The 26741-nt window shown below is 40.5% G+C and overlaps 2 protein-coding genes across 6 annotated transcripts in view; both read left to right on the plus strand.

Annotated features, from left to right (window-relative positions):
* Positions 1 to 6378, plus strand: part of LOC144684343 (protein phosphatase Slingshot homolog 2-like) — a 172982-nt gene extending 166604 nt beyond the window's left edge. For all 3 annotated transcript variants that reach the window (XM_078548004.1, XM_078548003.1, XM_078548001.1), the window contains one exon: positions 854 to 6378. In XM_078548004.1, coding sequence (XP_078404130.1) covers positions 854 to 2962 — 2109 coding nt within the window. In that variant the 3' untranslated portion in view covers positions 2963 to 6378. The remainder of the gene's footprint in view (positions 1 to 853) is intronic.
* The window catches only part of LOC144684345 (coronin-6-like), a 326360-nt gene that overhangs the window by 7920 nt on the left and 291699 nt on the right, over positions 1 to 26741 (plus strand). The window lies entirely within an intron of this gene.

The following is a 26741-nucleotide window of genomic DNA, read 5'->3' on the forward strand; positions in this document are numbered from 1 at the left end:
TCCAGTGTGGTTAGTTGCCAAATATGTTGGAGACGTTTGCTGGGCTGGAGAACTATCATCCCATTTCCTAGAAATGGGGTTTGAATCCACCCCAGACTGCTGAATTGCAAGTCTCTCTTTCTCTCTGCCACATGTATGAAATTAATTTAGGCTATGTTCCTATTGGTTGTAAGCCTAGAGGATAAAACTGCCCACGTTTAACAATGGTGTAAGTTCTAAGAGTGCAAAAATTTAGGACATGAAAAATACAACATTGGTGCAGTTGGCAGTAACTTAGTCAGGTTGGAGTTGGACCATGTTGGAAACAGTGAACAAAGAACAATTTTTGTTAAAGGCTGTCTTCCAGCTGCACTCCTTAGAGTGCTTAATGTTGCTAATGGACGGCAACTACGGAAAGCTGCTCCATACGATAGCACTCTCAGATCTTGCCTTGAGCACAGAAATAGGGCCATCAAAAATAAATTAATAGACATTCATGTATGGTACCGTCCTAGTTCCTATTGATGACAACTCAATCTTGTGAGCTTTAATTTTCTACCATTCAACTCTGAAGAGTGCTTGGGAAAGAAGAATTCTGTTTTTCTTCCATCTGGGATAAGGTTTATAATGTTAATAGGTGGAGCAGTGAGAAAGAGAATTTGAAATTTCAAGATAAATACTAATTTTTTTACTTGAGTATTTTGTAATTCATCGTGTAATTTATTATTGCATGTTTTGTGGTAAAGTGTAAAGTTTTTTGAAAATTATCCCTTTCCATGTATCATCAAAGGTGTTTACTTTTCTGGGGATCTGCTCACTTACGTGGAGATCAATAAAATATGGTTGTGCTCATTTTGTTTTCTCCTTTCCACAGGAAAATCTGATATCAAAATCATCCAGCAAGAAGTCTTCCTTAACGAGATCTCAGTCATTAAATGTTATTTCTGTGAAAGAAATAGTGACAGGAATAGAGTCCTGCCAGAGTTCAGGCTTGTGCCAAAGCAAGATGGAAAGCGTTGCCACTAACCAGACCCAAACACCAAAGAGGAATACAGTTCATGAACTACCAGCAGATTTCCATTGGCTTCCTGAAAACGACAACACTGCAAAAAACCTTTCTGCAAACAGCTCTTTAGTTGCTGAAAATGATTACGAAAAAGCCAGTGATTTGCCTGAAGCCAAGGACAATACATGTCATCAGGTGCATTTAACAGCCAAGAGCTATGAGGAGTACCAGGAGACAGCCATTAAAGAGTCTGCACAGGATGGAAGCATAGGTCAAGAACAGGTGCCAAAATGGTGTCCTGGCTCAGTAAAACGTGCAACCCAGGAGTTTGAAGAACGTTTAAAACAAGAGCAAGAGCATCAATCATTGGTAACATTACCAATCCGTAAAAATTCCAGAATTGATGGAGCTACAGCTGGTGAATTTGTGGTGACAAATAAGAGTGAGGCTATTTCTCCTGAATTATCTTTATTCAAGGATAAAGGAAAAGAAAGGATTGCTGAAGACCAATGTTTGCTATTCGAGCTTAGTGTATCTCAAAATCAAGAACCAGTCTCAGACTCGCAGGTGTGTGAGATAGAGCATCCATTAAGATCAAGGCTGGAAATGGAACAAGCTGAACCGGGCTCTTTGATTGCTGTGGAACATAGGACAGTTCACTCTTTTGAAACCTCTGAGGAACTGGATTCTTATACCCAGCTTCCAAAGAAAATTGAAATCATTGAATACACCCATGTATTTAAACCATCAACATCTCAAGAAGACAATGATACCTTTTCCTTGGCAGGAGAAGAAAAGATCATCATTGAAGATGAATCTTCAGGAAAGGAAGATAAGGCCATCATTCAGTCCGCAAATGATCTTGAAATAATACAAGTAAAAACCACTGATGCTCCAAGCCAGCCACAACTGTTACCATTATCGGATGCTGTAGGTTTGGCCCAGTCCCACAACAAAGAAATTGAAGGAAAGACCTTCAAATCTAGTAGTCCTTCAGAAGAGGTTGACAGCTTCTCAGAGTATGAAATTGCTTTATTTGTTAGTGACGCAACACGTTTGCCATTAAAAGACTCGGAGTGTCAAACGCATGTTCTACACCTTGAAGGCGTCACAGAGTCGAGTACAGATACTGATGCAGAGATCCTTGATAAGGAATATTCGGGGCTTCAGGAAGCTGACACCAAAATGACATCTTTGCAAAGAGCAGAAGGTGGCTGCGTTACTCTGCTGAGTCATGAGGATTTAGAGTTGAGTTTCAGCAGATTTGATGAAAGTATCAGAGAAATGCAGGGGATGTTAAATTTTTCAAATCATGATCTTAGCCATGGCTCCAGCAATGACAGCATAAATTATCTTAATAGTACCCTGGGGGTTAGTAATCAGCGAACAAAGGAAATTGAAGCTAAGATAAGGCAGGCAGGCCTCACAACTCCATCACAGATGAAACGTTCAGCATCTATTGCTAAACTGGGTTACCTGGAGCTTTCAAGGGATGATTTATTTAAAAAAGGCTTGGATAGTTCTGGGACTTACGAAGCATTTTCTGACTCTATCCAGAACACACCGGGGACTGTGCGAAGTGCAAGTGAATATAGAACTGAGTATGCTGTGGAAGATGAGCCCAGCAAAAAGAAATGTGTTTCCATCTCTATTCTCCAGCAAGATCATCAGCCCACAATGTGTTTTGCAGAGCAACTTAAAACATCAAAAAGTATTGTACAAAGCAAGCCTGTAGAGAAGCCTTTAATTCAATATGCCAAAGCAGTTGAGCCAACTCAAGAGGATCCACTGGCAAATACAGAAGAGAATCTTCCACAGATAAATCCTTCCTCCCCTTCTGACACAGATGCACCCTGTCCCACCCCACTGACAGCTATAGCACCTCGACAGCACCATCATAGAAATCATTCGTTAAAGCGATTAAAAACGGCTAATGAGAAAAAACGCACAACCAATTCTTTGTATAATACCATGTGACCCTAAGCCCAAAAGCTAGGCTTCCCTATGAGAGGCAGATGTTTTTCAAAGGAACATGCACTTTACAATTTGTTTTCTATATACTGTTAAATGTGGGTTTTATTTTCTCGATGACTGCATGTAGACCTTGGACTTCTGGCTTTTTTTTATTTCTGTAGCTGGTTTCGACTTTAAAATTGTGTGAAACCAAACCCTTTAACTACAAGATCTTATTTAAAAGAGCACACCAGCTAACACGGAACAAGCTTGCAGTTAATCAACATGTTGTTTAACATACCTCTAATTGAAATCAGGGAAAAACTGCTCTATGTGTTAAGTTCTGTACTTTTTATTTTACAAATGTGATGTCACCTTTTGCTTTTAAGTAACATTCTTTCCTGCCATACATTATGTACTTAACCTAATCCTCCTGCTCAGAGAAAATACCGACCATTATGATTTTATTGTATCAATACCTTTACTGATACAATTCTGGGTTTCTCTTTTCTTCCCCCTCAAAAATACTTGTGTAGTTTTGTGAAAATGGCTGTTGAGCCCATGTGTTATAGTGAAACACGGTATAAAACAGAATCCAGATTGCACTATCCCTTAATCATCCCCAAGCTTGCTGAAAGTAAAATTGAGATAACTCTCTTCGCAGGGCTGTACAGAGACTGTTAGCTGCAATATTTTTGACCTGCTGAACTCTTCTCATTTTCCATCACAATGAAATGGGTTTACAAATGGTTTTTGTGTTAGTTTGTGTGTTCATTTTAAGGTGGTCTACATTCAGGGTTAATGTGAATTATTACTTGAACACTGCAGTGGGCTTTTGATAAGACCTTCCACATCAGTTTAGAGGGGAATCTTTGTAATAAATGCCTTTTCTTTATATTCTTTTGTGTATTCTACCCCTAAAGTGCCATCTGTTGTTCCAATGGAAGGACTTGAATTCATCCCGTGTAACCAACTTTAATAGGGAATCACTTCTAATGTGATTTCTCCTTTAAAGAGAGAAAACTTGTAATTTTTTTAAGTTTTATAAATTGCTGGTATGGTATTTGTATTTTGTTGAAGGGGTGAATCTAAATTTACTGTCTTCATCTCTGTTACATGTATAATATTCAACATTTCACCTCTCCACCAACACCCACCCACCCACCCCGTCCCCCCTCCCCACCCTGCCTGGGAGTACATTTGATAAAGCCAACAATTCTTATTTTAAACTGGAACTATTTTAATTACAATATGCCATCTATTTTTACTTCAATTTGGTTACAGCAGCAGGAACGTCAGCGTTTTACTTGGGTCAATAGACACTCGTACTACTAGGAATAATTTAACATTGCTTCATCTGATAGTACTGCGATACCTAGGCTAGAAGTTGTACTGGAAACTTGTGGAAAATAAGTTGAGAATATCAGTAGTATTTTTGTAATAATGATTTTCTCCCATGTACATAAAGTTTGCAAATACGACTGTTTTCCTGCATTCTCATGTAGTCTTGTTGATGTTCTGCACCACCTCTTAAAAATTGCACAGTTATACTTGGTGTAATAAAAGCTGTAAGCACTGCTCATATTCCATACATTAAATTGTTTATCCAATTTTAAACAACAAACACAACTTACTGCAGAACTACTAGTTACATTTTATCATAGTCATTATTAATGTGCTCTCGGGTTTAACTGGGATATCCTGGATAAGTGTATCTTTTTAATAAATTAAAATGCTGTGTAACTGGCACAAAAACTAAGCAGAAACATTATAATAGATTCAACAAATCTCAATCACTTTGAGAAATAATTGTGGAAAAAGCTGTAATGTCTAAAACACAAGATATTTGGAACATTCATTAAAATTGATGTTTAAATCATGATAAAAGAGTAAAACAATGGAATTTTGAGTTCCAGTTATAACTAGCATTATTTGTTCTCTGTACTTAAGAGAGCCACATTTGTGTTTTTGGAAATCTACATCGCATGCTTTTATTTTAAGATATGCGAAATACAGTTTTCTCTGTTCATGTTCCCTTTCCTTGAGTACATTGCTGCCAGTTCCTCCCAGTTGAGAGAGTGGGTGAAGGCTGTGCTGCCTTTAACCACTATCACTTAGACATTTTTTATGAGCAGATGACCATTCAGGCAGAGCAGCTTGATTATGCCATTTCTTTTGTCACTCTACCTTGCCGGCAGTCCCATTTCATCTAGTGTCTCACCTTTAGTACTGAACCCAACTCAAGTCATAGCAACCTGTAGCACATAGAGCCAGTTAGGATGGGTTTGCACACTCATTTAGACTGCTGGGCTGTTGTTGAATCTGTTTGGTTTGATTTCAAGATCCCTGATCAAGATTCCTGCCTGTCCTAACCTGAAATCATGCAATTAATCACTGCTTTCAAAGCATAGCAAATTAACCAGGGTGTTTACAATTTTTACTGACTTGTTTTTAAAAACTGCAATCTCTACAAGCTCCTAGTACTGCTGTATATCCATTTTTGTCTAATTATGGCTTCCGTTGTAAATTAAAGGAAGATATTAGACTGATAACCAAATGAATTTTGCCTGGAACATGATGTGAAATTATCTGCTAGGAGGACCAGACAGCACATTGATGCTCAGTTTGAATACAGATGTCATGAGTCTGGAGCCTGCTATTGGAATTTGTTTTTCAAACCACTGCAGTTCAACAACTTTTAAAGGGCATTTTTATATGAAGCAATTATATGTGGTCTTTTTAAAATGTGGTTATTATATTGTTTACATTGTGAATATTTGAGCTGTACATTTTCTTAACTTATAGCTGTACCCTACATGCTGTGTGCGTGCCGTCTATTGCCTTGGCATTCAGGTTTCACATTTGGTTCATACTAGTGAAACTGATTTTTACACCATTGTTTGTTCAAACAAAAATGTAACTTATGTGACTGCATGTGCTGTATGGATACAACTTCATTTTTAAGTCTTTGTTTTTGTAATACAGTAGTATGAGTACCACAATACCTAGCTTTTAAAAATCTAGTACGTTATCTTCCGCCGTATGGCACCATCTTTCAAGTCTATCATAGTATGGAGTATTTGTTTTGGCACAAGTCATGACAGTGCCTTCAAATAAATCTGAACAAACCATTTACAATAGATCAGTAGAAACACTTGACAATTTATTTTGTTCCACAGGCTCTGTTGTGCAGACTGTAGTTTTTACTTCATAACTTAACTTCATGAGGCTTAATCAGTCTACTTGACAATTTGCAGTTTCTGTCACTGGTCCTACACTTCATGTTAGATTGTCACTGTATGCTATTTTTCATGATGGGATGTTCCACTGTACAATAATTTTTTTATTGCAAGTGTGCTAAGTTGCTTAATGTGAAGTAATGCACTGTTGTATGAAGTACAATGTTCTTGTTACAAAATTAATAAATTTTTATTTTGGAGGATGAATTTCTTTTTTGCTTATATAGACTGTTAATTAAATTTATAAGAAAATGCTGGTAGCATATAACTCAATCTCAAAATTAACACTTTTGCATGTCACCTCTGGGTGAAGATTAATAGACACTTAAAACTTAATTAAGTTTCATATGCAAGGTTGAAACTATCCTGTTTGGCTCTCATCAGAAGCACTACACCTTAGCTGTTATTTTGTCCCATCTTCCCATTGGCTCATTCAAGCTGCACAATCTTTGCATTCTGATTGTATTAAGCTTCAAACTCCACATTCTGTCCATGACAAAAACTTCCTATTTCCACCATAATATTGGTGCAACTATGCATACTGTACCTACACGTTTTAGTCACCTCCAAGCTGGAGCTCTACAACACTCAGTAGCCTCCTGAGCTCCACCTTACACAAATTCCTAGAAAAGCTCCTTTGCCCATTCTGTAATAAATTTGCTTTCATTACCAACCTCCACCCATTCTCAACCTCATTCAATCATCTGCTTCATGGCTGCGAAATTCCCTACAATTTTGCAACTGCCCAATTTGTGTACTCTTGCTCTTCACTGCCTGATCATCTACTCGTTGTCACCCCTTTTCACCTTGTGTTCCTCCTTCATTGATCAAAGTTAGGTGGTCACTGCAAATATGATGGGCTGGCTTGACCTGGTCTTCCTTTTTGAGGAGAACCCCACTAGGGGAGAATCCTACAGCTAGCCTAGGCCAATGATTGGCAGCTAACTATTTTGGAATCATGGTGGAGAATCTAACTTCATAACACAAAAGATTAATGCTGAAAGGAAGAACATCATTCAGCTAAGGTTGCTGAGATAAGTATATGGAACCTTCTATGATGAAAACTGTCCCCAAAGGTTCACTTTTTTAGAAATGGAAATTCTGCTCCAGTACTCAATCCTTTTCCCAAAGCTGCCTACCTAACTACAACTCTCCTGATAGTAAGTTTTGACCAAAAATTCAGTTAGTGCTTCATTGTTCCTAACAGCTGTACAGTGTCTGTTCCCCTCCCTTTTTGTGAAGAGCCTGTTGCTGTGTCACTGAATGAAGAGACAGAATTAGATTGAAACATCAGTTTGAAAAGGGCAACAATAGTGAACATGTTGTGCTGTGTGGAGGCTACTGGGATGCATGAGGAAGTCAAGTAAAAAGACTATTCAAAGCTGCATTGTCTTCACTTTACCTGTTGCTTTAAAATTGTAAAGTAACCATCTGGATCTTCTTGTTACTCTTCAGTCTGGTTTGATTTCATTTTCTGTTAATTTTTTTTTAAGAGCCCCTCTAGAGCTAATGGAGGGAATTGGTTTTCACCTGTTACACAATGTGCATTCTTGGCATGTTGGCAGCCTGTTTACACCAGGTATGATTCCCTTTTCCATTAATGTCCCTGGAAATACCCCTAAGGGCCAAGAGCTTTAGTTGCCCAAAAAAAACATGGATGGTTTAAGAAGTAGGAGGCAACAAAACTTTAAGCATGCTGGTTTGCAAAAGTAGCACAGATACTGGGGGTGATTACAAACAACAAAAAAGGGTGACAAAACAAATAGAGCTACAAAAAGAAAGTATGGAAAGAAATTGGCAAGGGACGTCAAAATCAACACAAAAAAAGTTTTTCAATTATGTTAGGAAAAGAGGGCAGTCAGGAGCAATGTGTGTCCCTTGACAATATCACCGTTATCAGTTTTCAAAGTAAATAATGTCAGAAGTTGAATAATTTCTGTGCATCAATATTTATAATAGAGGAAGAAGATAGTTTCCCTGGAATAACCAGCATGCTAACATTGAATCAGAGACAGGAATGCAGCAAAATTAACATAATTGTAATGGAAAAAATAATAGCATGAAAAAGTGATATATATCCCAAGGCCAGATGGTTTCCATCCAGAGTTTTATCCAATGTATCATACATTGTGGTGTATCAGTTGACCTTTGAAGCCTCCAAAAATTCTTTGCAGGGATCGACTGATATGCCAAATATAAAATGTGAACCATGGTTGGTCACCATTTTTCACAGAATCACAGTGCAGAAGAGGCTCTTCGGCCCATCGAGCCTGCACCGACACGTGAGAAACACCTGGCCTACCTACCTAATCCCATTTACCAGCACTTGGCCCATAGCCTTGAATGTTATGATGTGCCAAGTGCTCATCCAGGCACTTTTTAAAGGATGTGAGGCAACCCGCATCCACCACCCTCCCAGGCAGCACATTCCAGACCGTCACCACCCTCTGGGTAAAAAAGTTTTTCCTCACATACCCCCCTAAATCTCCTGTCCCTCACCTTGAACTTATGCCCCCTTGTGACTGACCCTTCAACTAAGGGGAACAGCTGCTCCCTATCCACCCTGTCAATGCCCCTCATAATCTTGTACACCTCGATCAGGTCGCCCCTCAGTCTTCTCTGCTCCAATGAAAACAACCCAAGTCTATTCAACCTCTCTTCATAACTTAAATGTTTCATCCCAGGCAACATCCTGGTAAATCTCTGCACCCCCTCCAGTGCAATAACATCCTTCCTATAATGTGGCGACCAGAACTGCAAACTACTCCAGCTGTGGCCTCACTAAGGTTCTATACAACTCCAACATGACCTCCCTACATTTATAATCTATGCCTCGATTGATAAAGGCAAGTGTTCCATATGCCTTTTTCACCACCCCACTAACATGCCCTTCTGCCTTCAGAGATCTATGGACACACACGCCAAGGTCCCTTTTTGAAATGTGATAAAAACAAAGTCCAGTAATTCAGATCAAATTATTGTGGCATAGTTTATAAAATGAATTAACTCTACAAAGACACCTATAACTGCAACCCAAAGCATTTAAAAACCATCAAGTTCATTGTCTTCAGCATCCAATGCAAAGAGTTCATCCAATGCATTAAGTCAGTTTTACTGTGGCATCAATATAAGGATCCCACTAGGATCAGATTTGGCATTTTCACTTTCAGAATCATCATCCTTCCACAATGAATCACCTCTGTCCATTGAGTTGGCAATTCTGTATTTTTTTGAACCATCTGATATTTTATGCACTAATAGCATCCTGTGATTTGATAATTAAACCACACAAAAGCTCAAGTGAGGCACGTGCTTATTTCCACTCTTTGTGAAGGGTTTTTCCTCTGTCAACTATCCACCCATTCCATTTGGTGTGAACGTGATCCTTAAGTGACTTGTGGAGGCACACATTGCCAGGGCTTGAAAATTGCAGCCAAGAGGAAAGATTGGATAGGCTGGGTTTGTTTTCCTTAGAACAGAGGGGGCTGAAGGGTGACTTAATTGAGGTGTACAAGATTATAAGGGGCCTAGGTAGAATAGACAGGAAAGACCTCCCCTAGCGGAGAGGTCAATTACCAGGGGTCTCAGATTTAAGGTGATCGGTAGGAGGATTAGAGGGGACATGAGGGAAACTTTTTCACCCAGAGGACAATGGGTGTCTGGAATTCACTGCCTGGCTTAGTGGTGGAGGCAGAAACCCTCAACTCTTAAAAGATACCTGGATCAGCACCTGAAGTGCTGTAACCTGCAAGGCTATGGACCAGGTGCTGGAATGTGGGAATAGAATGGCCAGCTATTTTTTCTTTTTCAGCTGGTGCAGACACAATGGGCCAAATGACCTCTTTCTGTGCCGTAACTTTTCTATGGTTCTACATCCAAAGGCTGGACTATGGACGTTGGATTCCCTGATATAACTGCAATGTGGATGTTATTTCTTCATAGGCATCTCTTGATCTCATCCTGCACTAATAAACTGTGTTCTTTACTTAGGCCACTGGGCCACGTATTCCACGCTTATTAATCCATAACTCCACTCCATCCAACTCATGTTTTTGCCTTTCTCTGATGATGAAACTGGCAATTTTGGCATCGAGGCCTCTTGGTAGTCTCTGAGCAATGTTGGTCTCGTTTCGCAACACTAGACTGTTTCATTCCACAAAGCAGCTACACCAACTAACTACTGCTCTGAAACCATTGTTGGATTCAAATTAAGTGAATGGGCAAAATTGTGGCAGATGGATTTGAACGTAGGCAACTGTGAGGTCATCCCTTGGACCTAAAAAGGGCGGAACAGAATACTTCTTAAATGATGAAAAGCTAGAAACACTGGAGATCAAAAGAGACCTGGGGTTCCACATACAAAGATTGTTAAAAAATCATGAAACTGTCATGAATGGATACAGAAAATAATCTGAAAGATTAATTCAATGCTGCTCTTTATATCTAGAGGACTAGATATTTCTCAGAGATACCAAACTTGGAGGTGTAGCAAAGTATCAGCATGACACCAATTGACTGCAACAGGACATAGATAGGCTAGCAGAATGGGCAGAGAAGCAGCAGATGGAATTTAATACAGAGAAGTGCGAGGCACTGCTTTTTGGCAGAAGAGATAAGGAAAACTAAATGGCACAGTTCTAGAGATTTAACAAGAAAAGAGGGACCTGGGGACTCAAATAGATCTTAAAAGGTAGCGGGACATAATGACACATTAGTTAGCAAAACATGAAGGATCTTGGACTCCACAGAGGTATTGAGTACATAAATGGGGAAGTCATGCTGAACTTTATAAAGCTGTAGTTAGGCCACAGCTAGAGTATTGTGTCCAGTTCCGGTCACCATACTTTAGGAAGAGTGTGAGGGTCCTTGAGATGAGGCAGAGGAGATTTACCAGATTGGTTGCAGGAATGAGGAAATTTAGCTGTAAGTTTAGTTTGGAGAAACTGAGGTTGCCCTTGCAGCAAAGGAAATTGAGGGGAGATATTTAATAGTATAAGATTATGAAAGGTTTATATAAGGCATATGAAGGAAAGCTGTTCCCATTAGCTGGGTGAAAGGACTAGGGGACAGATTTAAAGTTTGAGTAAGTGATACAAGGGGGGATACAAGGAAGAACTTTTTAACAACAGGTGAAAATGACCTTGAATTTGCTGCCTATGAGGGTTGTGGAAGCGGAGACAATGAATGATTTCAAAAGGAAATTGGATGGGCACTTGAGAGAATTAAACTTGCAGAACTACAGGGAAAGGGTAGGGGAATGGAACTGATTGGACTGCTGTACAGAGAGATGGCATGGATTTTAACGGCCGCCTCCAGTGCCATAATAACTGTATGACTAGAATACAAGGGAGCACAAGTTATGCTACAGCTATACTAAGCCCTGATTAGACCACTCATGGAGTGAAGTGGGCAATTCTCTGCAGGATGCCTCAGGAGGGATATTTTGGTCCTTGGAGAGAGCGCAGCATGTGTTTACCAGAATGATACCGAGAATCCTAGGGTTAAATTACATGGAGAGATTATACAAACTAGAGTTAGATTCGCTGGAATTTAGAAGGTTAAGGGGCAATTTGATTGATGTTTTCAAGAAATAAAGGGGAAAGACAGTAGGTAGAGAGAAACTATTTCCATTGGTTGAGGAGTCGAGAACTAAGGGCTATAATCTAAAAACTAGAGCCAGACATTTCAAGAGTGAAATTAGAAAATGTTATACACCCAGAGGGTGGTAGAAGCTAGGAACTCTCTTCCACAATCAACAATTGATGCAAGATCAATTGTTAATTTTAAATCTTGAGATTAATAGATTTTATTAACCAAAGGCATTAAAGGATATGGGGCAAAGACAGCTATGTGAAGTAAGATTGTCGATCAGCCACGATCCCATTGAATGACAGAACAGGCTGAAGGGGCTAAATTGCCTATTCTGTTCCTACATTGTTATGAGCAGTCATACTGAAGTTTGCTAAAAATGTTACTCTGCTTGTAACAGCCTTTTCCAGAGGTGTGTTAAACCCTGTATTTTAGTATCATAATTTAAAGAGAAATTGCCTCTGATATACCAATCTGAGGTGATGCATAGGTATGAAGAGTTCGCCCCTTTCCTGGTATCAAACTTCCCAATTTCCTGATGTAAGTGTCCTGGGAGGCATTCCTCTGAAACATGGATTTATAGACAACCTGGCTTCACTTTACAATTGTTGTCTGGCGCACTGACCTCTACCTCGCGGAGGCTGAGCGTCAACTCACAGACACTTCCTCCTACCTCTCCCTGGACCATGACCCCACCACGGAACATCAAGCCATTGTTTCCAGGACTGTCACTGACCTCATCTCCTCTGGAGATCTTCCTCCCACAGCTTCCAACCTGATAGTCGCCCAACCTCGGACGGCCCGCTTCTACCTCCTACCCAAAATCCACAAACAGAACTGTCCTGGCAGACTGATCATGTCAGCCTGTTCCTGCCCCATGGAACTCATTTCTCATTATCTTGACTCCCTTCTCTCTCCCCTTGTCCAGTCCCTTCCCACCTACATCCGTGATTCCTCTTACACCTCACATCAACAATTTCCAGTTCCCTGGCCCCAACCGCTTCCTCTTCACCATGGATGTCCAATCCCTCTACACCACCATCCCCCACCAGGATGGTCTGAGGGCCCTTAGCTTCTTCCTTGAACAGAGGCCCGAACAATCCCCATCCACCACTACTCTCCTCCGTCTGGCTGAACTTGTTCTCACACTAAACAATTTCTCCTTTAACTCCTCTCACTTCCTCCAAATAAAAGATGTGGCTATGGGTACCCGCATGGGCCCCAGCTATGCCTGTCTCTTTATGGGGTATGTGGAACATTCCTTGTTCCAGTCCTACTCCGGCCCCCTCCCACAACTCTTTCTCTGGTACATCGATGATTACTTCGGTGCTGCTTCATGCTCTCGTCGGGACCTGGAAAAATTTATTAATTTTGCTTCCAATCTCCACCCCTCCATCATTTTCACATGGTCCATCTCTGACACTTCTCTTCCCTTCCTTGACCTCTCTGTCTCAATTTCTGATGATAGACTGTCCACCAATATCCATTACAAGCCTACCGACTCCCACAGCTACCTCGACTACAGCTCCTCACACCCCGCTTCCTGTAAGGTCTCCATCCCATTCTCTCAGTTCCTTCGTCTCCGTCGCATCTGTTCTGATGATGCTACCTTCAAAAACAGTTCCTCTGACATGTCCTCCTTCTTCTTTAACCGAGGTTTTCCACCCACAGTCGTTGACAGGGCCCTCAACCGTGTCCGGTCCATCTCCCGCGCATCCGCCCTCACGCCTTCTCCTCCCTCCCAGAAACATGATAGGGTCCCCCTTGTCCTCACTTATCACCCCACCAGCCTCCGCATTCAAAGGATCATCCTCCGCCATTTCCGCCAACTCCAGCATGATGCCACCACCAAACACATCTTCCCTTCACCCACCCTGGCGGCATTCCGTAGGGATCATTCCCTCCGGGACACCCTGGTCCACTCCTCCATCACCCCCTACTCCTCAACCCCCACCTATGGCACCTCCCCATGCCCACGCAGAAGATGCAACACCTGCCCCTTCACTTCCCCTCTCCTCACCGTCCAAGGGCCCAAACACTCCTTTCAAGTGAAGCAGCATTTCACTTGCATTTCCCCTAACTTAGTCTACTGCATTCATTGCTCCCAATGCGGTCTCCTCTACATTGGAGAGACCAAACGCAAACTGGGTGATCGCTTTGCAGAACACCTGCGGTCTGTCCGCAAGAAAGACCCAAACCTCCCTGTCGCTTGCCATTTTAACACTCCACCCTGCTCTCTTGCCCACATGTCTGTCCTTGGCTTGCTGCATTGTTCCAGTGAAGCCCAATGCAAACTGGAGGAACAGCACCTCATCTTCCGACTAGGCATTTTACAGCCTTCCAGGCTGAATATTGAATTCAACAACTTTAGACCTTAAACTCCCTCCCCCCATCCCCACCCCGTTTCTTCCCCCTCCCTTTTGTTTTTTTCAATAATTTATATAGATTTTTCTTTTCCCACCTATTTCCATTATTTTTAAATCTACAACTAATACCTTGTCAGTCTTTCCACCCCACCCCCACTAGAGCTGTACCTTGAGTGTCCTGCCATCCATTCTTAATTAGCACTTTTCTTAGATAATATCACCACCTTCAACACCTCTTTGATCCTTTTGTCTATGACATCTTTTGATTATCTGCTCCTATCACTGCTTGCTTGTCCCTACAACCACCCCACCCTCAACTTCTCTCCCCCCGCCCCCCCACCTTAAACCAGCTTATATTTCACCCCTCTCCTAACTACACTCAGTTCTGTTGAAGGGTCATGTGGACTCGAAACGTCAACTCTTTTCTTCTCCACTGATGCTGCCAGACCTGCTGAGTTTTTCCAGATAATTCTGTTTTTGTTTTTTTTTCACTTTACAATGGCCTTACAGCCATAGAGTCATAGAGGTCTATAGCACAGAAAAAGGTCCATCAACCCATCGAGCCTGTGCCGGTCAAACAAGTACCTAACTATTCTAATCCCATTTTCCAGCACTAGGCCCATAGCCTTGGATGCCATGGCATCTCAAGTGCACATCCAAATACTTCTTAAATGTTATGAGGGTTTCTGCCTCTACCACCCTTTCACGTAGTGAGTTCCAGATTCCCACCACCCTCTGGGTGAAAAAATTCTTCCTCTCATCCCCTCTAAACCTCCTGCCCCTTACTTTAAATCTATGTTCCGGGTGATTGATCCACATCAACAGAATATTCAATTTGTAATGAAATATGCATATCTGTTTTTGATATAACAATGTGCTATATAATTTCCTTCCTGAAAAGTTCCTTCCTGTCTACCCCATCTATGCCCCTCATAATCTATGCCCTTCTATCTCCTCTGCTCCAGGGAAAATAATCCCAATCTATCCAATCTCTCCTCATAACTAAAACTCTCCAGCCCAGGCAACATCCTGGTAAATCTCCTCTGCACTCTCTCTAGTGCAATCACATCCTTCCTATAATGTGGATTCCAGAACTGCATGCAATACTTTAGCTGTGGCCTAACCAGCGTTTCATACAGTTCCAGCATAACCTCCCTGCTCTTATGTTCTATGCCTCGGCTAATAAAGGCAAGTATTCCATATGCCTTCTAAACCACCTTATCTACCTGTCCCGCTACCTTAAGGGAATGGTAGACATGCACACCAAGATCCCTCTGATCCTCGGGTCCTACCAGTCATGGTGTATTCCCATGCCTTGTTTGTCCTGCCCAAGTGCATCACCTCTCACTTATCCGGATTAATTTCCATTTGCCATTGATCAGCCCATCTGACCAGCCCGTCTATACCCTCCTGTAATCTAAGGCTATCCTCCTAACTATTTACCACCCCACCAATTTTCATGTCATCCACGAACATACTGATCAACCCTCCTACGTTCAAGATTATATATTATATATATAATCGTTCATATATACCACAAACAGAAAGGGACCCAACACTGATCCCTGTGGAACCCCACTGGACACAGGCATCCAGTCACAAAAACACCCCTCGACCATCACCCTCTGCTTCCTGCCACTCAGCCAATTCTGGATCCAATTTGCCAATTGTCTTGGATTCCATGGACTCTTACCTTTGTTATCAGTCTCCCATGTGGGACCTTATCAAAAGCCTTGCTGAAGTCAAAGTAGACTACGTCAAACGCAATGCCCTCATCTACACACCTGGTCACCTCTTCGGAAAATTCAATCAAATTGGTCAAACATGACCTCCCCTTAACAAAACCATGCTGATTGTCCTTGATTAATCCCTGCCTCTCCAAGTGTAGATTAATTCTGTCCCTCAGAATTGCTTCCAATAGTTTCCCTGCCACTGAGGTTAGACTGACTGGCCTGTAGTTCCCTGGTTTATCCCTTCCTCTCTTCTTGAATAACGGTACCACATTGGCTGTCCTCCAGTCCTCTGGCACCTCTCCTGTAGCCAGAGAGGTATTGAAAATTATTGCCAGCGCCCCTGCTACCTCCTCCCTTGCCTCACGCAACAGCCTGGGATACATTTCATCCAGGCCTGGAGATTAATCTACTTTTAAGCCTGCCAGACCACTGAAAACCTCCTCCCTTTCTATGCTAATTTCTTCAATTATATCACAGTCCTTCTGCCTGATTTCGATACCCATGTCGTCCCTATTGCTTGTGAACACCGACACAAAGTATTCATTTAGAACCCTACCTACGTCTTCTGGCTCCACACACAAATTACCACTATGGTCCTTAATGGGCCCTACTCTTTCCCTAGTTATCCTCTTACTCTTAATGTACTTGTAAAATAACTTTGTATTTTCCTTTATTTTACCTGCCAATGTTTTTTCATGCCCCCTTTTGCTCTCCTAATTTCCTTTTTAAGTCCCCCCTACACATTCTATACTCCTCTAGGGTTTCTGCTGTTTTGAGCCCTCGGTATCTGTCATAAGCCTCCCTTTTTCTCTTTATCCAATCCTGTATACCCCTCGACATCCAGGGTTCCCTGGATTTGTTGGTCCCACCCTTTGTCTTTACTGAATATGATGGCCTTGTACTCTCCCTATTTCCTTCTTGAATGAGTCCCACTGCTCTGATGCAGATTTATCTAAAAGTAGCTACTCCCAGTCCACTCTGGCCAAATCATATCTGATCCTATTAAAATCGGCCTTCCCCCAATTTAGAACTCTGATTTCTGGCCCATCCTTGTCCTTTTCCATAACAACCTTGAATCTAACGGAGTTATGATCACTATCTGCAAAATGCTCCCCCATTGATACCTCTACCACTTGCCCGGCTTCATTCCCTAAAATTAAGTCCAGGACCTTCTACGTACTGGCTTAAAAAGCTCCCCTGAATGCATTTTAAGAATTTTGCTCCCTCTAAACCTATCACACTATGACTAACCCAGTTAATGTTGGGGAAGTTGAAATCCCCCATTATTACTACCCTATTATTTTTACACTTCTCTGAAATTTGCCCACATATCTGCTCTTCTATTTCTCTCTAACTGTTTGGAGGCCTATAGTACACTCCCAGCAATGTGATTGCTCCTTTTTTGTTTTTCAGTTCTACCCATATGGCTTCATTTGAGGAGCCTTCTAAGATGTCACCCCTCCTTACTGCTGTAATTGACTCCTTGATCAATATTGCAATACCCCCTCCTCTTTTACCTCTTTCCCTGTCTCGCCTGAAGACCCTATATCCTGGAATATTGAGCTGCCAATCCTGCCCGTCTCTCGACCATGTCTCTGTGACAGCAATTACATCATACTTCCATGTGTCCTCAACTCATCTGCCTTATTCGTCAGACTCATTGCATTAAAATAAATACCACCCAACCTTGTCAAACTCCCTTGTGCCTTAACTGGCCTATAATTTCTATGCCTTCCAGACTCACTTGCTCTCTCTTCTAATTTTGGCTGTGCATCTCCCCCTGCTGAACCTCCTCTCAGGATCCCATCCCCCTACCAAGTTAGTTTAAACCCTCTCCAACAGCACTAGCAATCCTTCCCGCAAGGATGTTGGTCCCATTCCAGTTCAGGTGCAACCTGTACACCTTGTACAGGTCCCACCGCCCCCAGAAATGGTCCCAATGTCCCAGAAATCTAAAGCCCCCCCTCCTGCACCATCTCTCCAGCCACTCATTCCTATTTCTATACTCACTAGCACGTGGCACCGGAAGTAATCCAGAGATTACTACCTTTGAGGTCTTGTTTTTTATTCTGTTTCCTAGCTCCCTAAATTCTGCTTGCAGGTATCTTAAAAAATGGATAAACTGTGAAATGTTTATGTCACCTTCTGGCTATTCTGTCATCTGAGACTCCCAATGGTTTTTAACACTAATAAAGAAAACTCTCTATTTAAAAGATTTCCTCGTGTAATTATCTTGAAAAAACACAACCTGATTAGCTGAAAGGCTTTATGGCTTTTGTTTGACTTACTGAAAAACTTGCTCTCTCACTACTTCCCAGCCTTCAGTTCAATAGTTGAGCTCTATATTGGGAATCATAGCAAGATAAAACTCCATTCTGAGCATATTTCCAGCCGTTTACAGGGCATTCCTCCAACAAACCTCAAAGTTACCCGTGCAATTTACTGGGTAGTTTTCTTAGAAGTGCTGAAGCAAAATAGAGATATCCAGATCAGTCTGATAGTATCTTTCAATAGACGTCAGAAATATGTGTCACATCATCTGCCAATATGGAAGGGGTTTGGGGGAGGGAAGGCCGTGGTGGGGGTGCAGCAATTTCAACTTAACAAAGAGCGTGCACACAATAGAAGTAGCAAGAATTCTGACTGGCTGGAGAGCTGCACTGGCAACTGATGGAAAATGATTTCACAAGATGGATCACTGACTTTACACAAGAGATAAACTTAATTTAATCATGCAAATTAAACTTGGAACACATTCTACACAATCCAAAATAAAACATCTGATACTCGTGTACACAATCCATTATCCACACGTGAACGTTTGAATGAATATTGATTGCCGGAGACATGATGGCCAAACCTTATTCTTCCCTCGCTCAATTCTGCACATGAACACTGTTTTAACTCAAGCCATCTTCCAACAATAATTACTTGGATTCATCATAAGAGACAACTCCAATAAGCAGCACTCCTATGAAGCAAAACCTATCCTTATGCCTGTAGTGAATGCCCTCAAGGTGAATTGGCTTCTCGTATATTATTCGGTTTCAACTGGAACTTTAACGGAATGTCTGTTGTATTATCCTAATCTCTCTGATAATGTTTGATCATTTATTTCAGGTTAAACTTTGAATTGTTTATGAGAAGGAATAAATATAACCAGAAACAAGTTAAACCAGCAGGTGAAGAACAATACAGTGCTTAACATTTCAAGAGCATATTTAATTGCTTTTCTTAGCTGAAAAGCAATTTCAAAACGCTTAATCCCTTTTCAGGCTATCTTTAAAACTGAGTCTGTTTATGTTCAATACGTTAGCAGTTACCCCTTGTGCTTGATGAGTTTTGTCACGCTGAAATGGTCCTGGAAACACAATTGACCTGATTGAACTATAGATACAGTGAAAATGAGCAATTCTGGATGGTAGAACTGCTAATCAAATCAGAACAAAGATACAATGCTAGGCAAAACTTTAAGGTCTTGTTAATAAACAGTAATATATAGCATCTCCAATATTTGAAAAATGGTGATACTGTAGGCCAGTTTTTTTTTGTAGGTCTGAGCTTATCCTTGGAAGGCCTCGCCATTAGGTGTAGGGACTGTGCCTGACAGCTCACATTCTTTAATATCTATCTGATAGGAATGCATTTTCCTATTAAGAATCTATAATGCTTATGTATTACGTTTGATCCTTGCACAATCTGCTTATATTTGCTCTCTTGGCCTGAGACGTCCGATTTTGTACAGGAGGTAAAGTACGCCCATTCTCAATCGCAGTAGCAAACTGTCCTTGAAATAGGGTGTGTTCTTCAATATTAAATAAATTTTGTTCTTTGTCAGCAAAACCCTTGATTCTCTCTTGCAGGACGGGTGAACAAGAAAAGCATGTAATGAGGAGGAGCAATTACAACCGAGTGGGGTTGTAGCATATCAGTCACCCTCGCTTGTAAACACATTTCTGCGAGGTGACTTGCTTTAATTTGTACTTTAATTCACTGACACTACCCCAAAAGCAAACTCACAACTGCCAGATCCATTTGGTTGACTTGATATGTGAAAGAGAATGTGAAAAATAAAGTCACTCTCATGCTGCTTGCACTGTGTGTTTTAGGATTAAATTAAGTTTGGAACAAAGGGAATGATGTTTTTCCAGCAGTGCATGTTGGACATCTTGACAGCACCAGTGATATATATAGTTAAGATGAATTAAACCGCAAGTGGAAAATTAATGAAAGTAATTATAAACTTTTCATCCATTATCTGAGCCAGTAATTTGTAAATACCGTATATAAATTAGATCACATGTTTCTGTTAAGATACTAAAAAAATCCATGTTTGAAAAACATTATGCATAGCTTCTCTACTAAGCTGTAAACGCCTTTTTAAAACTGTGCTAATATCCTAGTTAAAAAGCTTCAGGAGAATAGCATGTTAACGCAATAAACGTTTCTCCATTCGTAAGCTAATGAAACACTGTTATGGTAATTTATTTAATATTTCACTAGAGTATATCTATTAGTAAGAAATACTAACAGCTGCCTGCAGCAGAACTCACATGGCTAAAATATATATACACATGGCTACAAACTACCATCATAACTTTTAACAAATTCCCAAACTAATCCCCATTAAGGCAACAGCAACCCATAGACTTAACCAGACACCAGACAAAGCATTTCCACCTTACGAATTCAAAATGAGGTTCTTTTTACTTTGGTTCCTGTGGAGCCAGTTAGAAGTTTGCAGCTGCCTTTTGATCTCACATTGCCTCTGCTCTGCACACCCGAAAACTGCTAAAGTTCTACCTACCACTGCCCATTGAATGTTAATTCTCATTATATCAACAATTTCTGAACTAAACCTCCCTAACAATAAAACCCCTTTCATAGTACCAATGTTATTAGTAATGTAAACATATTGCTTGGTATCTGCTAGATAGACATCAGTTTTCACCCCATTTCTTGAATGCTCTATTCAAAAAATGCAAATGCACCATATCTCTCTTACGTATCAAAACTAGTACCCATCAAAGCACCCAGACTAGCTGGCTTTAATCCAATAAGGACACATCTACAGACTAAACCTCGATTTGAAAAGAAAAATGTTTTCCAATAATATTATATGCCTTATTAGCTTTGTGACAGTAAGGGAAGAAAGGAAAGTAAGCCAATGTGAGATTAAAAAAGACTTGCACATTTCATGACATTAGGACTTCCCAAAATACTTCACAGCTAATGAAGTCCTTCTTGAAGTATAATTTATGTTGTAATACAGGAAACACAGCAGCCAATTTGTACAAAGCAAACTCCCACAACAGTAATACTTTTTTCTTATTTGTTCATGGGATGTGGGCATCATTGGCTAGGGCAGCATTTATTGCCCATCCCTAATTGACCTTGTTCAAGGGGCAAGAGTCAACCACATTTGCTGTGGCTCTGGAGTCACATGTAGGCCAGGCCAGGTGAGGACAGCAGATTTCCTTCCCTAAAGGGGCATTAATGAACCAGATGGGTTTTTATGACAATCAGCAATGGTTTCATGGTCATCATCAGACTTTTTTGATTCCAGATTTTGATTTCAAATTTCACCATTTGCTATGGTGGGATTAGAACCCATGTCCCCAGAACATTACCCTGGGTCTCTGGAATACTAGTCCAATGACATGATAACGATAATGATCAGATAATCTATTTTTATGATGTTAATTGAGAAAAGAAAGGCAGACTTGCATTTATATAGCGCCTTTCATGACCTCAGGATGTCCCAAAGTGTATTACAGCCAATGACATACTTTTGAAATGTAGTCCCTGTTGTAATGTAGGAAATACAACAGCCAGTGTGTGCACAGCAAGCTCCCATAATAACAATGTGATAATGACTAAGTAACCTGTTTCTGTGAAGTTGATTGAGAGATTAATATTGGCCAGAGGACTAGTGATAACTCACCTGCTCTTCTTCAAAATCGTGCCATGGGATCTTTTGTGTAACGTCTCACCCAAAAGAGAGCACCTCTGATAGTGTAGCATTTCCTCGGTACTGCACTGCAGTGCCAGCCTGGAATTTGGCATTCATGTTTGGAGTGGGTCTTGAACCTACAGTCTTGTGACTCAGAGATGAAAGTGCTACCAACTGAGCCACAGCTGATACAGGAAGACCGCATTCACACATGCTTAGTCCATCAATAATAACAACTTATATTTATATGACGCCTTTAATATAATGAAACATCCCAAGGCGTTTCAACAGGAGCATTATAAAACAAAAAATGACACTGAGCCACATAAGGAGATATGAGGTCAGATGACCAAAAACTTGGTCAAAAAGGTAGGTTTCAAGAAGTGTCTTAAAGGAGGAAAGTGAGGTGGAGAGGTATAGAGAGAAAATTCCAGAGCTTGGGGCCTAGGTGGAGTAATTATGATTGGGAATTCACATGAGGAGGAGTTAGGCTGAATCAAACGATATTAGAATCTGTCAGGCTACATCAAACAAAAATAACTTTTGCGCCCCTTCACTTTATATTCATTTTTAAAATGTGCAGCTTATTTACGGTCCAAAATTCTGGGGATGTTTCTATAGAATAATTACAGACTATGCTAGCTATTGTGAATTATTACCGTACTTAGAATGAACTGGATGATAGTGAGGCAAAGGCACCCTTCAAGTTTGGTGTTGCACATTAGATTTCTAATGATATAGCAATAGACATTTCCCATACTTAGACAAGGAGTTCTGTGAGTGTAAACTATTCATGTTTATCTGGAGTTCTACTTCATGTATACTGCAGTGATGGTTGCTCAGACTTCTCAGGCTGCTCAATGGAGCAATTGTCACTGAAATCAAGAATAAAGTGCCACTAGGTTAAATTTAAAGGAAATATTTTGATATGTAAATATATGCTAATAAAAATCTTGTAAGGCAAACATTTGCTGTTACAAATCTTACTTTCTGCTATCGTGATTTTAAGTCATGTTTTTCTATCAACATTTATCATTTTAAATTTCTATGCCAACATTTTCCATTCAATTTTGCTATGTCAACTGTCACAATCCAGATCCAGGCACTGACCACTGGATGTTCATATGGAGCAAATTAATGGAGTCTCTCTCCTAATTCTATTGCTATCATATATATTTTTTTAAACTTTATATTCATCACAGACAGTTGTCAATGGCATGGGCAATTTATTATGAATTTACCTAACTTTCCTGCAGCAGAATGATTTAATTTAATTAAACCTGGATGGTATTTATGTCATTCTAAATGCCATTTTGAAAAAATAGTTTCATTCACATAAGGCACAATCCAAAAATATTTTGACATCAGGATTGAATGTTTTTGTGACATTTAATTGCTGCTGAATATTAAAATTATATTCCGATTTACCAAGGTACTTATGAGGAGGTTGAACTTTTCACAAGACAGAAATTATTTGGGGATAATTTAAGGGCATGCTAGCAGTCCCATTTTTATTAATGGTTTATAGCACATAGTTTATAGTTTCAAAGATGAGTGATGGAGTGTGGTCATTATAAGCAATCAATTTAGCCTCTCCCGAATGGCTCTGTAAGTTTATTCAGGGCTTAACCAAACTGTTTGGACCATACATTCCCAGGGTTGATCCCTGGTTAGTGCCTATTTAGCTGAGGCACTGATAGGTATCCTGCAGTTGTTAAGGGAGGAAAAACCAGGCAGAATTCCTGCTACTCCGTGTTACTTTGTGAGCCTCTCTGGAAGTGCAAGATGCAAGGACAGGGTTGTGCTTGGTGGTGATGGTCTCCGTGATTAAATAGCTCACTGATAAGGCTCCTTCATGAATAATGGTCACTTGGATGGAGGTATCCTGGCAATCAATGCTTTAAGTTTAAGGGAGAGAGGGGATAAAAAATTAGCAAGTGAAAATAAAATTATTATCTCAGCTGTGCTAGTGGTGAGAAGAAGTAGTGGAGATTGAGCAGTGAATCATTAAGTAGAGGTCAGGTTAGTCAGATAGAGGGTCACTTTGGCTGTTGTTTATTTCCTCCTGGAAAAATGGTACCCAGCCAGCTAGAAAATGTCTGGAACTGTGCAAGTATTATTAGCAGTAGTATTATGGATATTAGTGAACAATTAATTGCTATTACTCATGTGACCGCATCCTGTGGCAAAATACTGCAGATGTTGGAAATCTGGAATAAGAGCAGAAAATGCTGGAAATACTCATCAAGTATGGCTGCATGTGTGAAACAGAGTCATCAATCTGAAATATTAACCCTGTCTTTCCCTTCACAGATGCTAGCAGAATGCCCTTTAAAAATAGTTGTTTTGAGCTGTGATTTTCACTAGAGGAAAAGGAATTTTCCATCATAGACTGTTTGACAATTCAAGCTTACATCTAACATCTTTTACTTGGATTCAGAAGGGAAAGGCAGCTTTGACAAGCAGACACATGCCTCCAATGATCTTAAACTTAGAACTGTATGTCTGTTGTGACCAGGAGAACGTGCTGAAAGCTTATCAATGAACCTTTTACCACAAGGTTAAAAACCAGTGTTCATGGGGGTTGGGCTGATGCATCCTTCTATCTATTCTAAATGATGGAATATACCATGTTGCCTGAAAGTAGTATTTATGTTAAAGCATGTTAGTTGCATTTATTTACAAGTAAGGAAATTTCATCGAGGCCAAGGAAACACATCAAGATATTTGATAGCATTAATACATATAGAACAAAAGTTGAATCAAAAACAACAACAAGTTATTTATATAGTACATTTAACATAACAAAATGTCCCAATGTACTTCACTGGAGCATGTAAAACAACATTTGACACCAAGGCATGGAAGGCATTTTAAGGCAGATGGCCAAATTCTTGAGCAAAAAGGTTGTCTTCACAGAACATCTTAGTGGAGAAAGGAAAAGCAGAGAAGTTTAGGGAGGGGACTTCAGAGATTACAGCCTAGGCAGCTGAAGACACAGCCACCGGTGCTGGAGGAAATAAAATCAGGGAGCTCAAGAGGTCAGAATTAGATGAACATAGGTATCTCGGAGGGCTGTGGGGCTAAAGGAGATTACAGAGATGGGGAGGGGTGAGGACATGGAGGGATTTGAAAACAAGGATGAGAATTTTAAAATGGAGGTGTTGCTTGAACGGGTGCCAATATAGGGTAAATGGGACTCGACATGAGTTGGACTAGCAGCAGAGTTTTGGATGAATTCAGATTTACAGAGAGTTGAATGTGAGAGATGGCAAGGAGTGCATTGCAATTGCCTTGAAGTAACAAAAGCAGGAAGATAAGTATATGAACCTTTAAAATTAAACCATATTCCTCGCATAATCCAATAACCTGCAAATCATTTGTATGGTTCCAGATGTGAGGTTTAGGCATGGGTGAGGTAATATTCCAGACTTTTTTTCAGATGAAAATGAAACTAAGCTAAACATTTTAAGAAAACCTGCCATTTATCTTCCCCTCCCCCCAGAGCCCCCATCCATAGGCCTCCAACTTAACTGTCAATCAAGGCAGTTCAAAGATATAATAGTAGAGGATACTTTGGATTCTATTTTAATGCTATGGATTGTTTGCTTCTCCAGGCCTTACTAATGCTCTAGGTGACACATAACTGCATTTGTCACAACCAATAATGAGTGCATCAACAAGTTACTATATTTTGACATTTGTCAGCAAATCCACAGGGTTTGGAGTGGCACAGTGTACGCATACTGGCATTTTACCTCCAGGATCTTGGTTCAAATCTGACCCGGACTCATGAGTTCAAAATTCCTTTGACTTGTTGTCTCTAAGGCTCCTGTGCTAAAATGAGTCTGGGCAGCCTCAATTCAGTCCCTAATGGGCACAAATAAGCCAAAATATTACACATTTGGCATTCACTTGCAATCTTTAAGAAGCCTTGGGAAATCTGGTGTGGGAAATGAAAAAAATAAATAAATCGATGCAGCAGAAGGGTTCTGCTAAATGAAAATGAGAAAAGAGTCCATTATATGATGGGACTTTGCAAATAACCTCTTTCTGTCTTTCAAAGGATCAATCATTTGATCAGCTTGAGGAAGGATGGAACTTGACTCTTTCCATAGGGCACTTTGCACAAAACCAAAGTTCTCATACACACTGTTTCAAAAATAAATTACACCTTCTCTCCTGGGAGTGCTGACTTATGCTAGGATATGGTTCCACAGATGCTGGGTATCTCCTGTAAACTAATATATTTTAAGCTATCCCTCCTTTAACCAATCTGGCCGCTTTGCAACCCCTCAGATCATGTTATACAGGTGCCTTCCACAGGAGATGTGAAATTTTAGTGTAATGTGCATTAGCATCAGGAGGTGGCGCTGTCCAACGAGTCTCTTCCACTGGCCTTATCTGGAACATTATTAACAACTGGCTGGGAAAACATTTCTTAATCAGCTCTGTGCAAACATTTTATCTGAGCCAACAAATTTCTAATAATTTATTTAGTGTCATTGACTTTGCTCCGTGTTGGGTCTCCCAATTTTGCACTTGGTTTTCTATTTCCTGATGCAGCTGAAGTTCATTCCACAAAGCCTTCGAGTATCAATCATTTGCTGGAATTTAAGAAGTGCACATTCTCTTTTCAGCTAGGTTGCTTTAAATCTCTGTCCCAGCAACAATAATTTTATATTGACTAGTTTTTCCTTTTGTTTCACTAAGTCTGTTATCTTGCATGGTCTCTTTTAACAGTGTAGATGCAATGAACACTTCATCCATATTTGGAATAACTAGAATCCCTTGAACTAGGATGGGAAGAAACACCTTGCATTTATATAGTGCCTAGGACGTCCCAAAGAACCTGACAGTCCGTTGTTTTCGAGGTGAAGTCACTGTTGTAAGAAATGCGGCAGCTAATTTGTGCACAGCAAG

The sequence above is a fragment of the Cetorhinus maximus genome, chromosome 9 (assembly GCF_964194155.1).
Source record: "Cetorhinus maximus chromosome 9, sCetMax3.hap1.1, whole genome shotgun sequence".
In the NCBI taxonomy this organism is placed as follows: domain Eukaryota; kingdom Metazoa; phylum Chordata; class Chondrichthyes; order Lamniformes; family Cetorhinidae; genus Cetorhinus; species Cetorhinus maximus.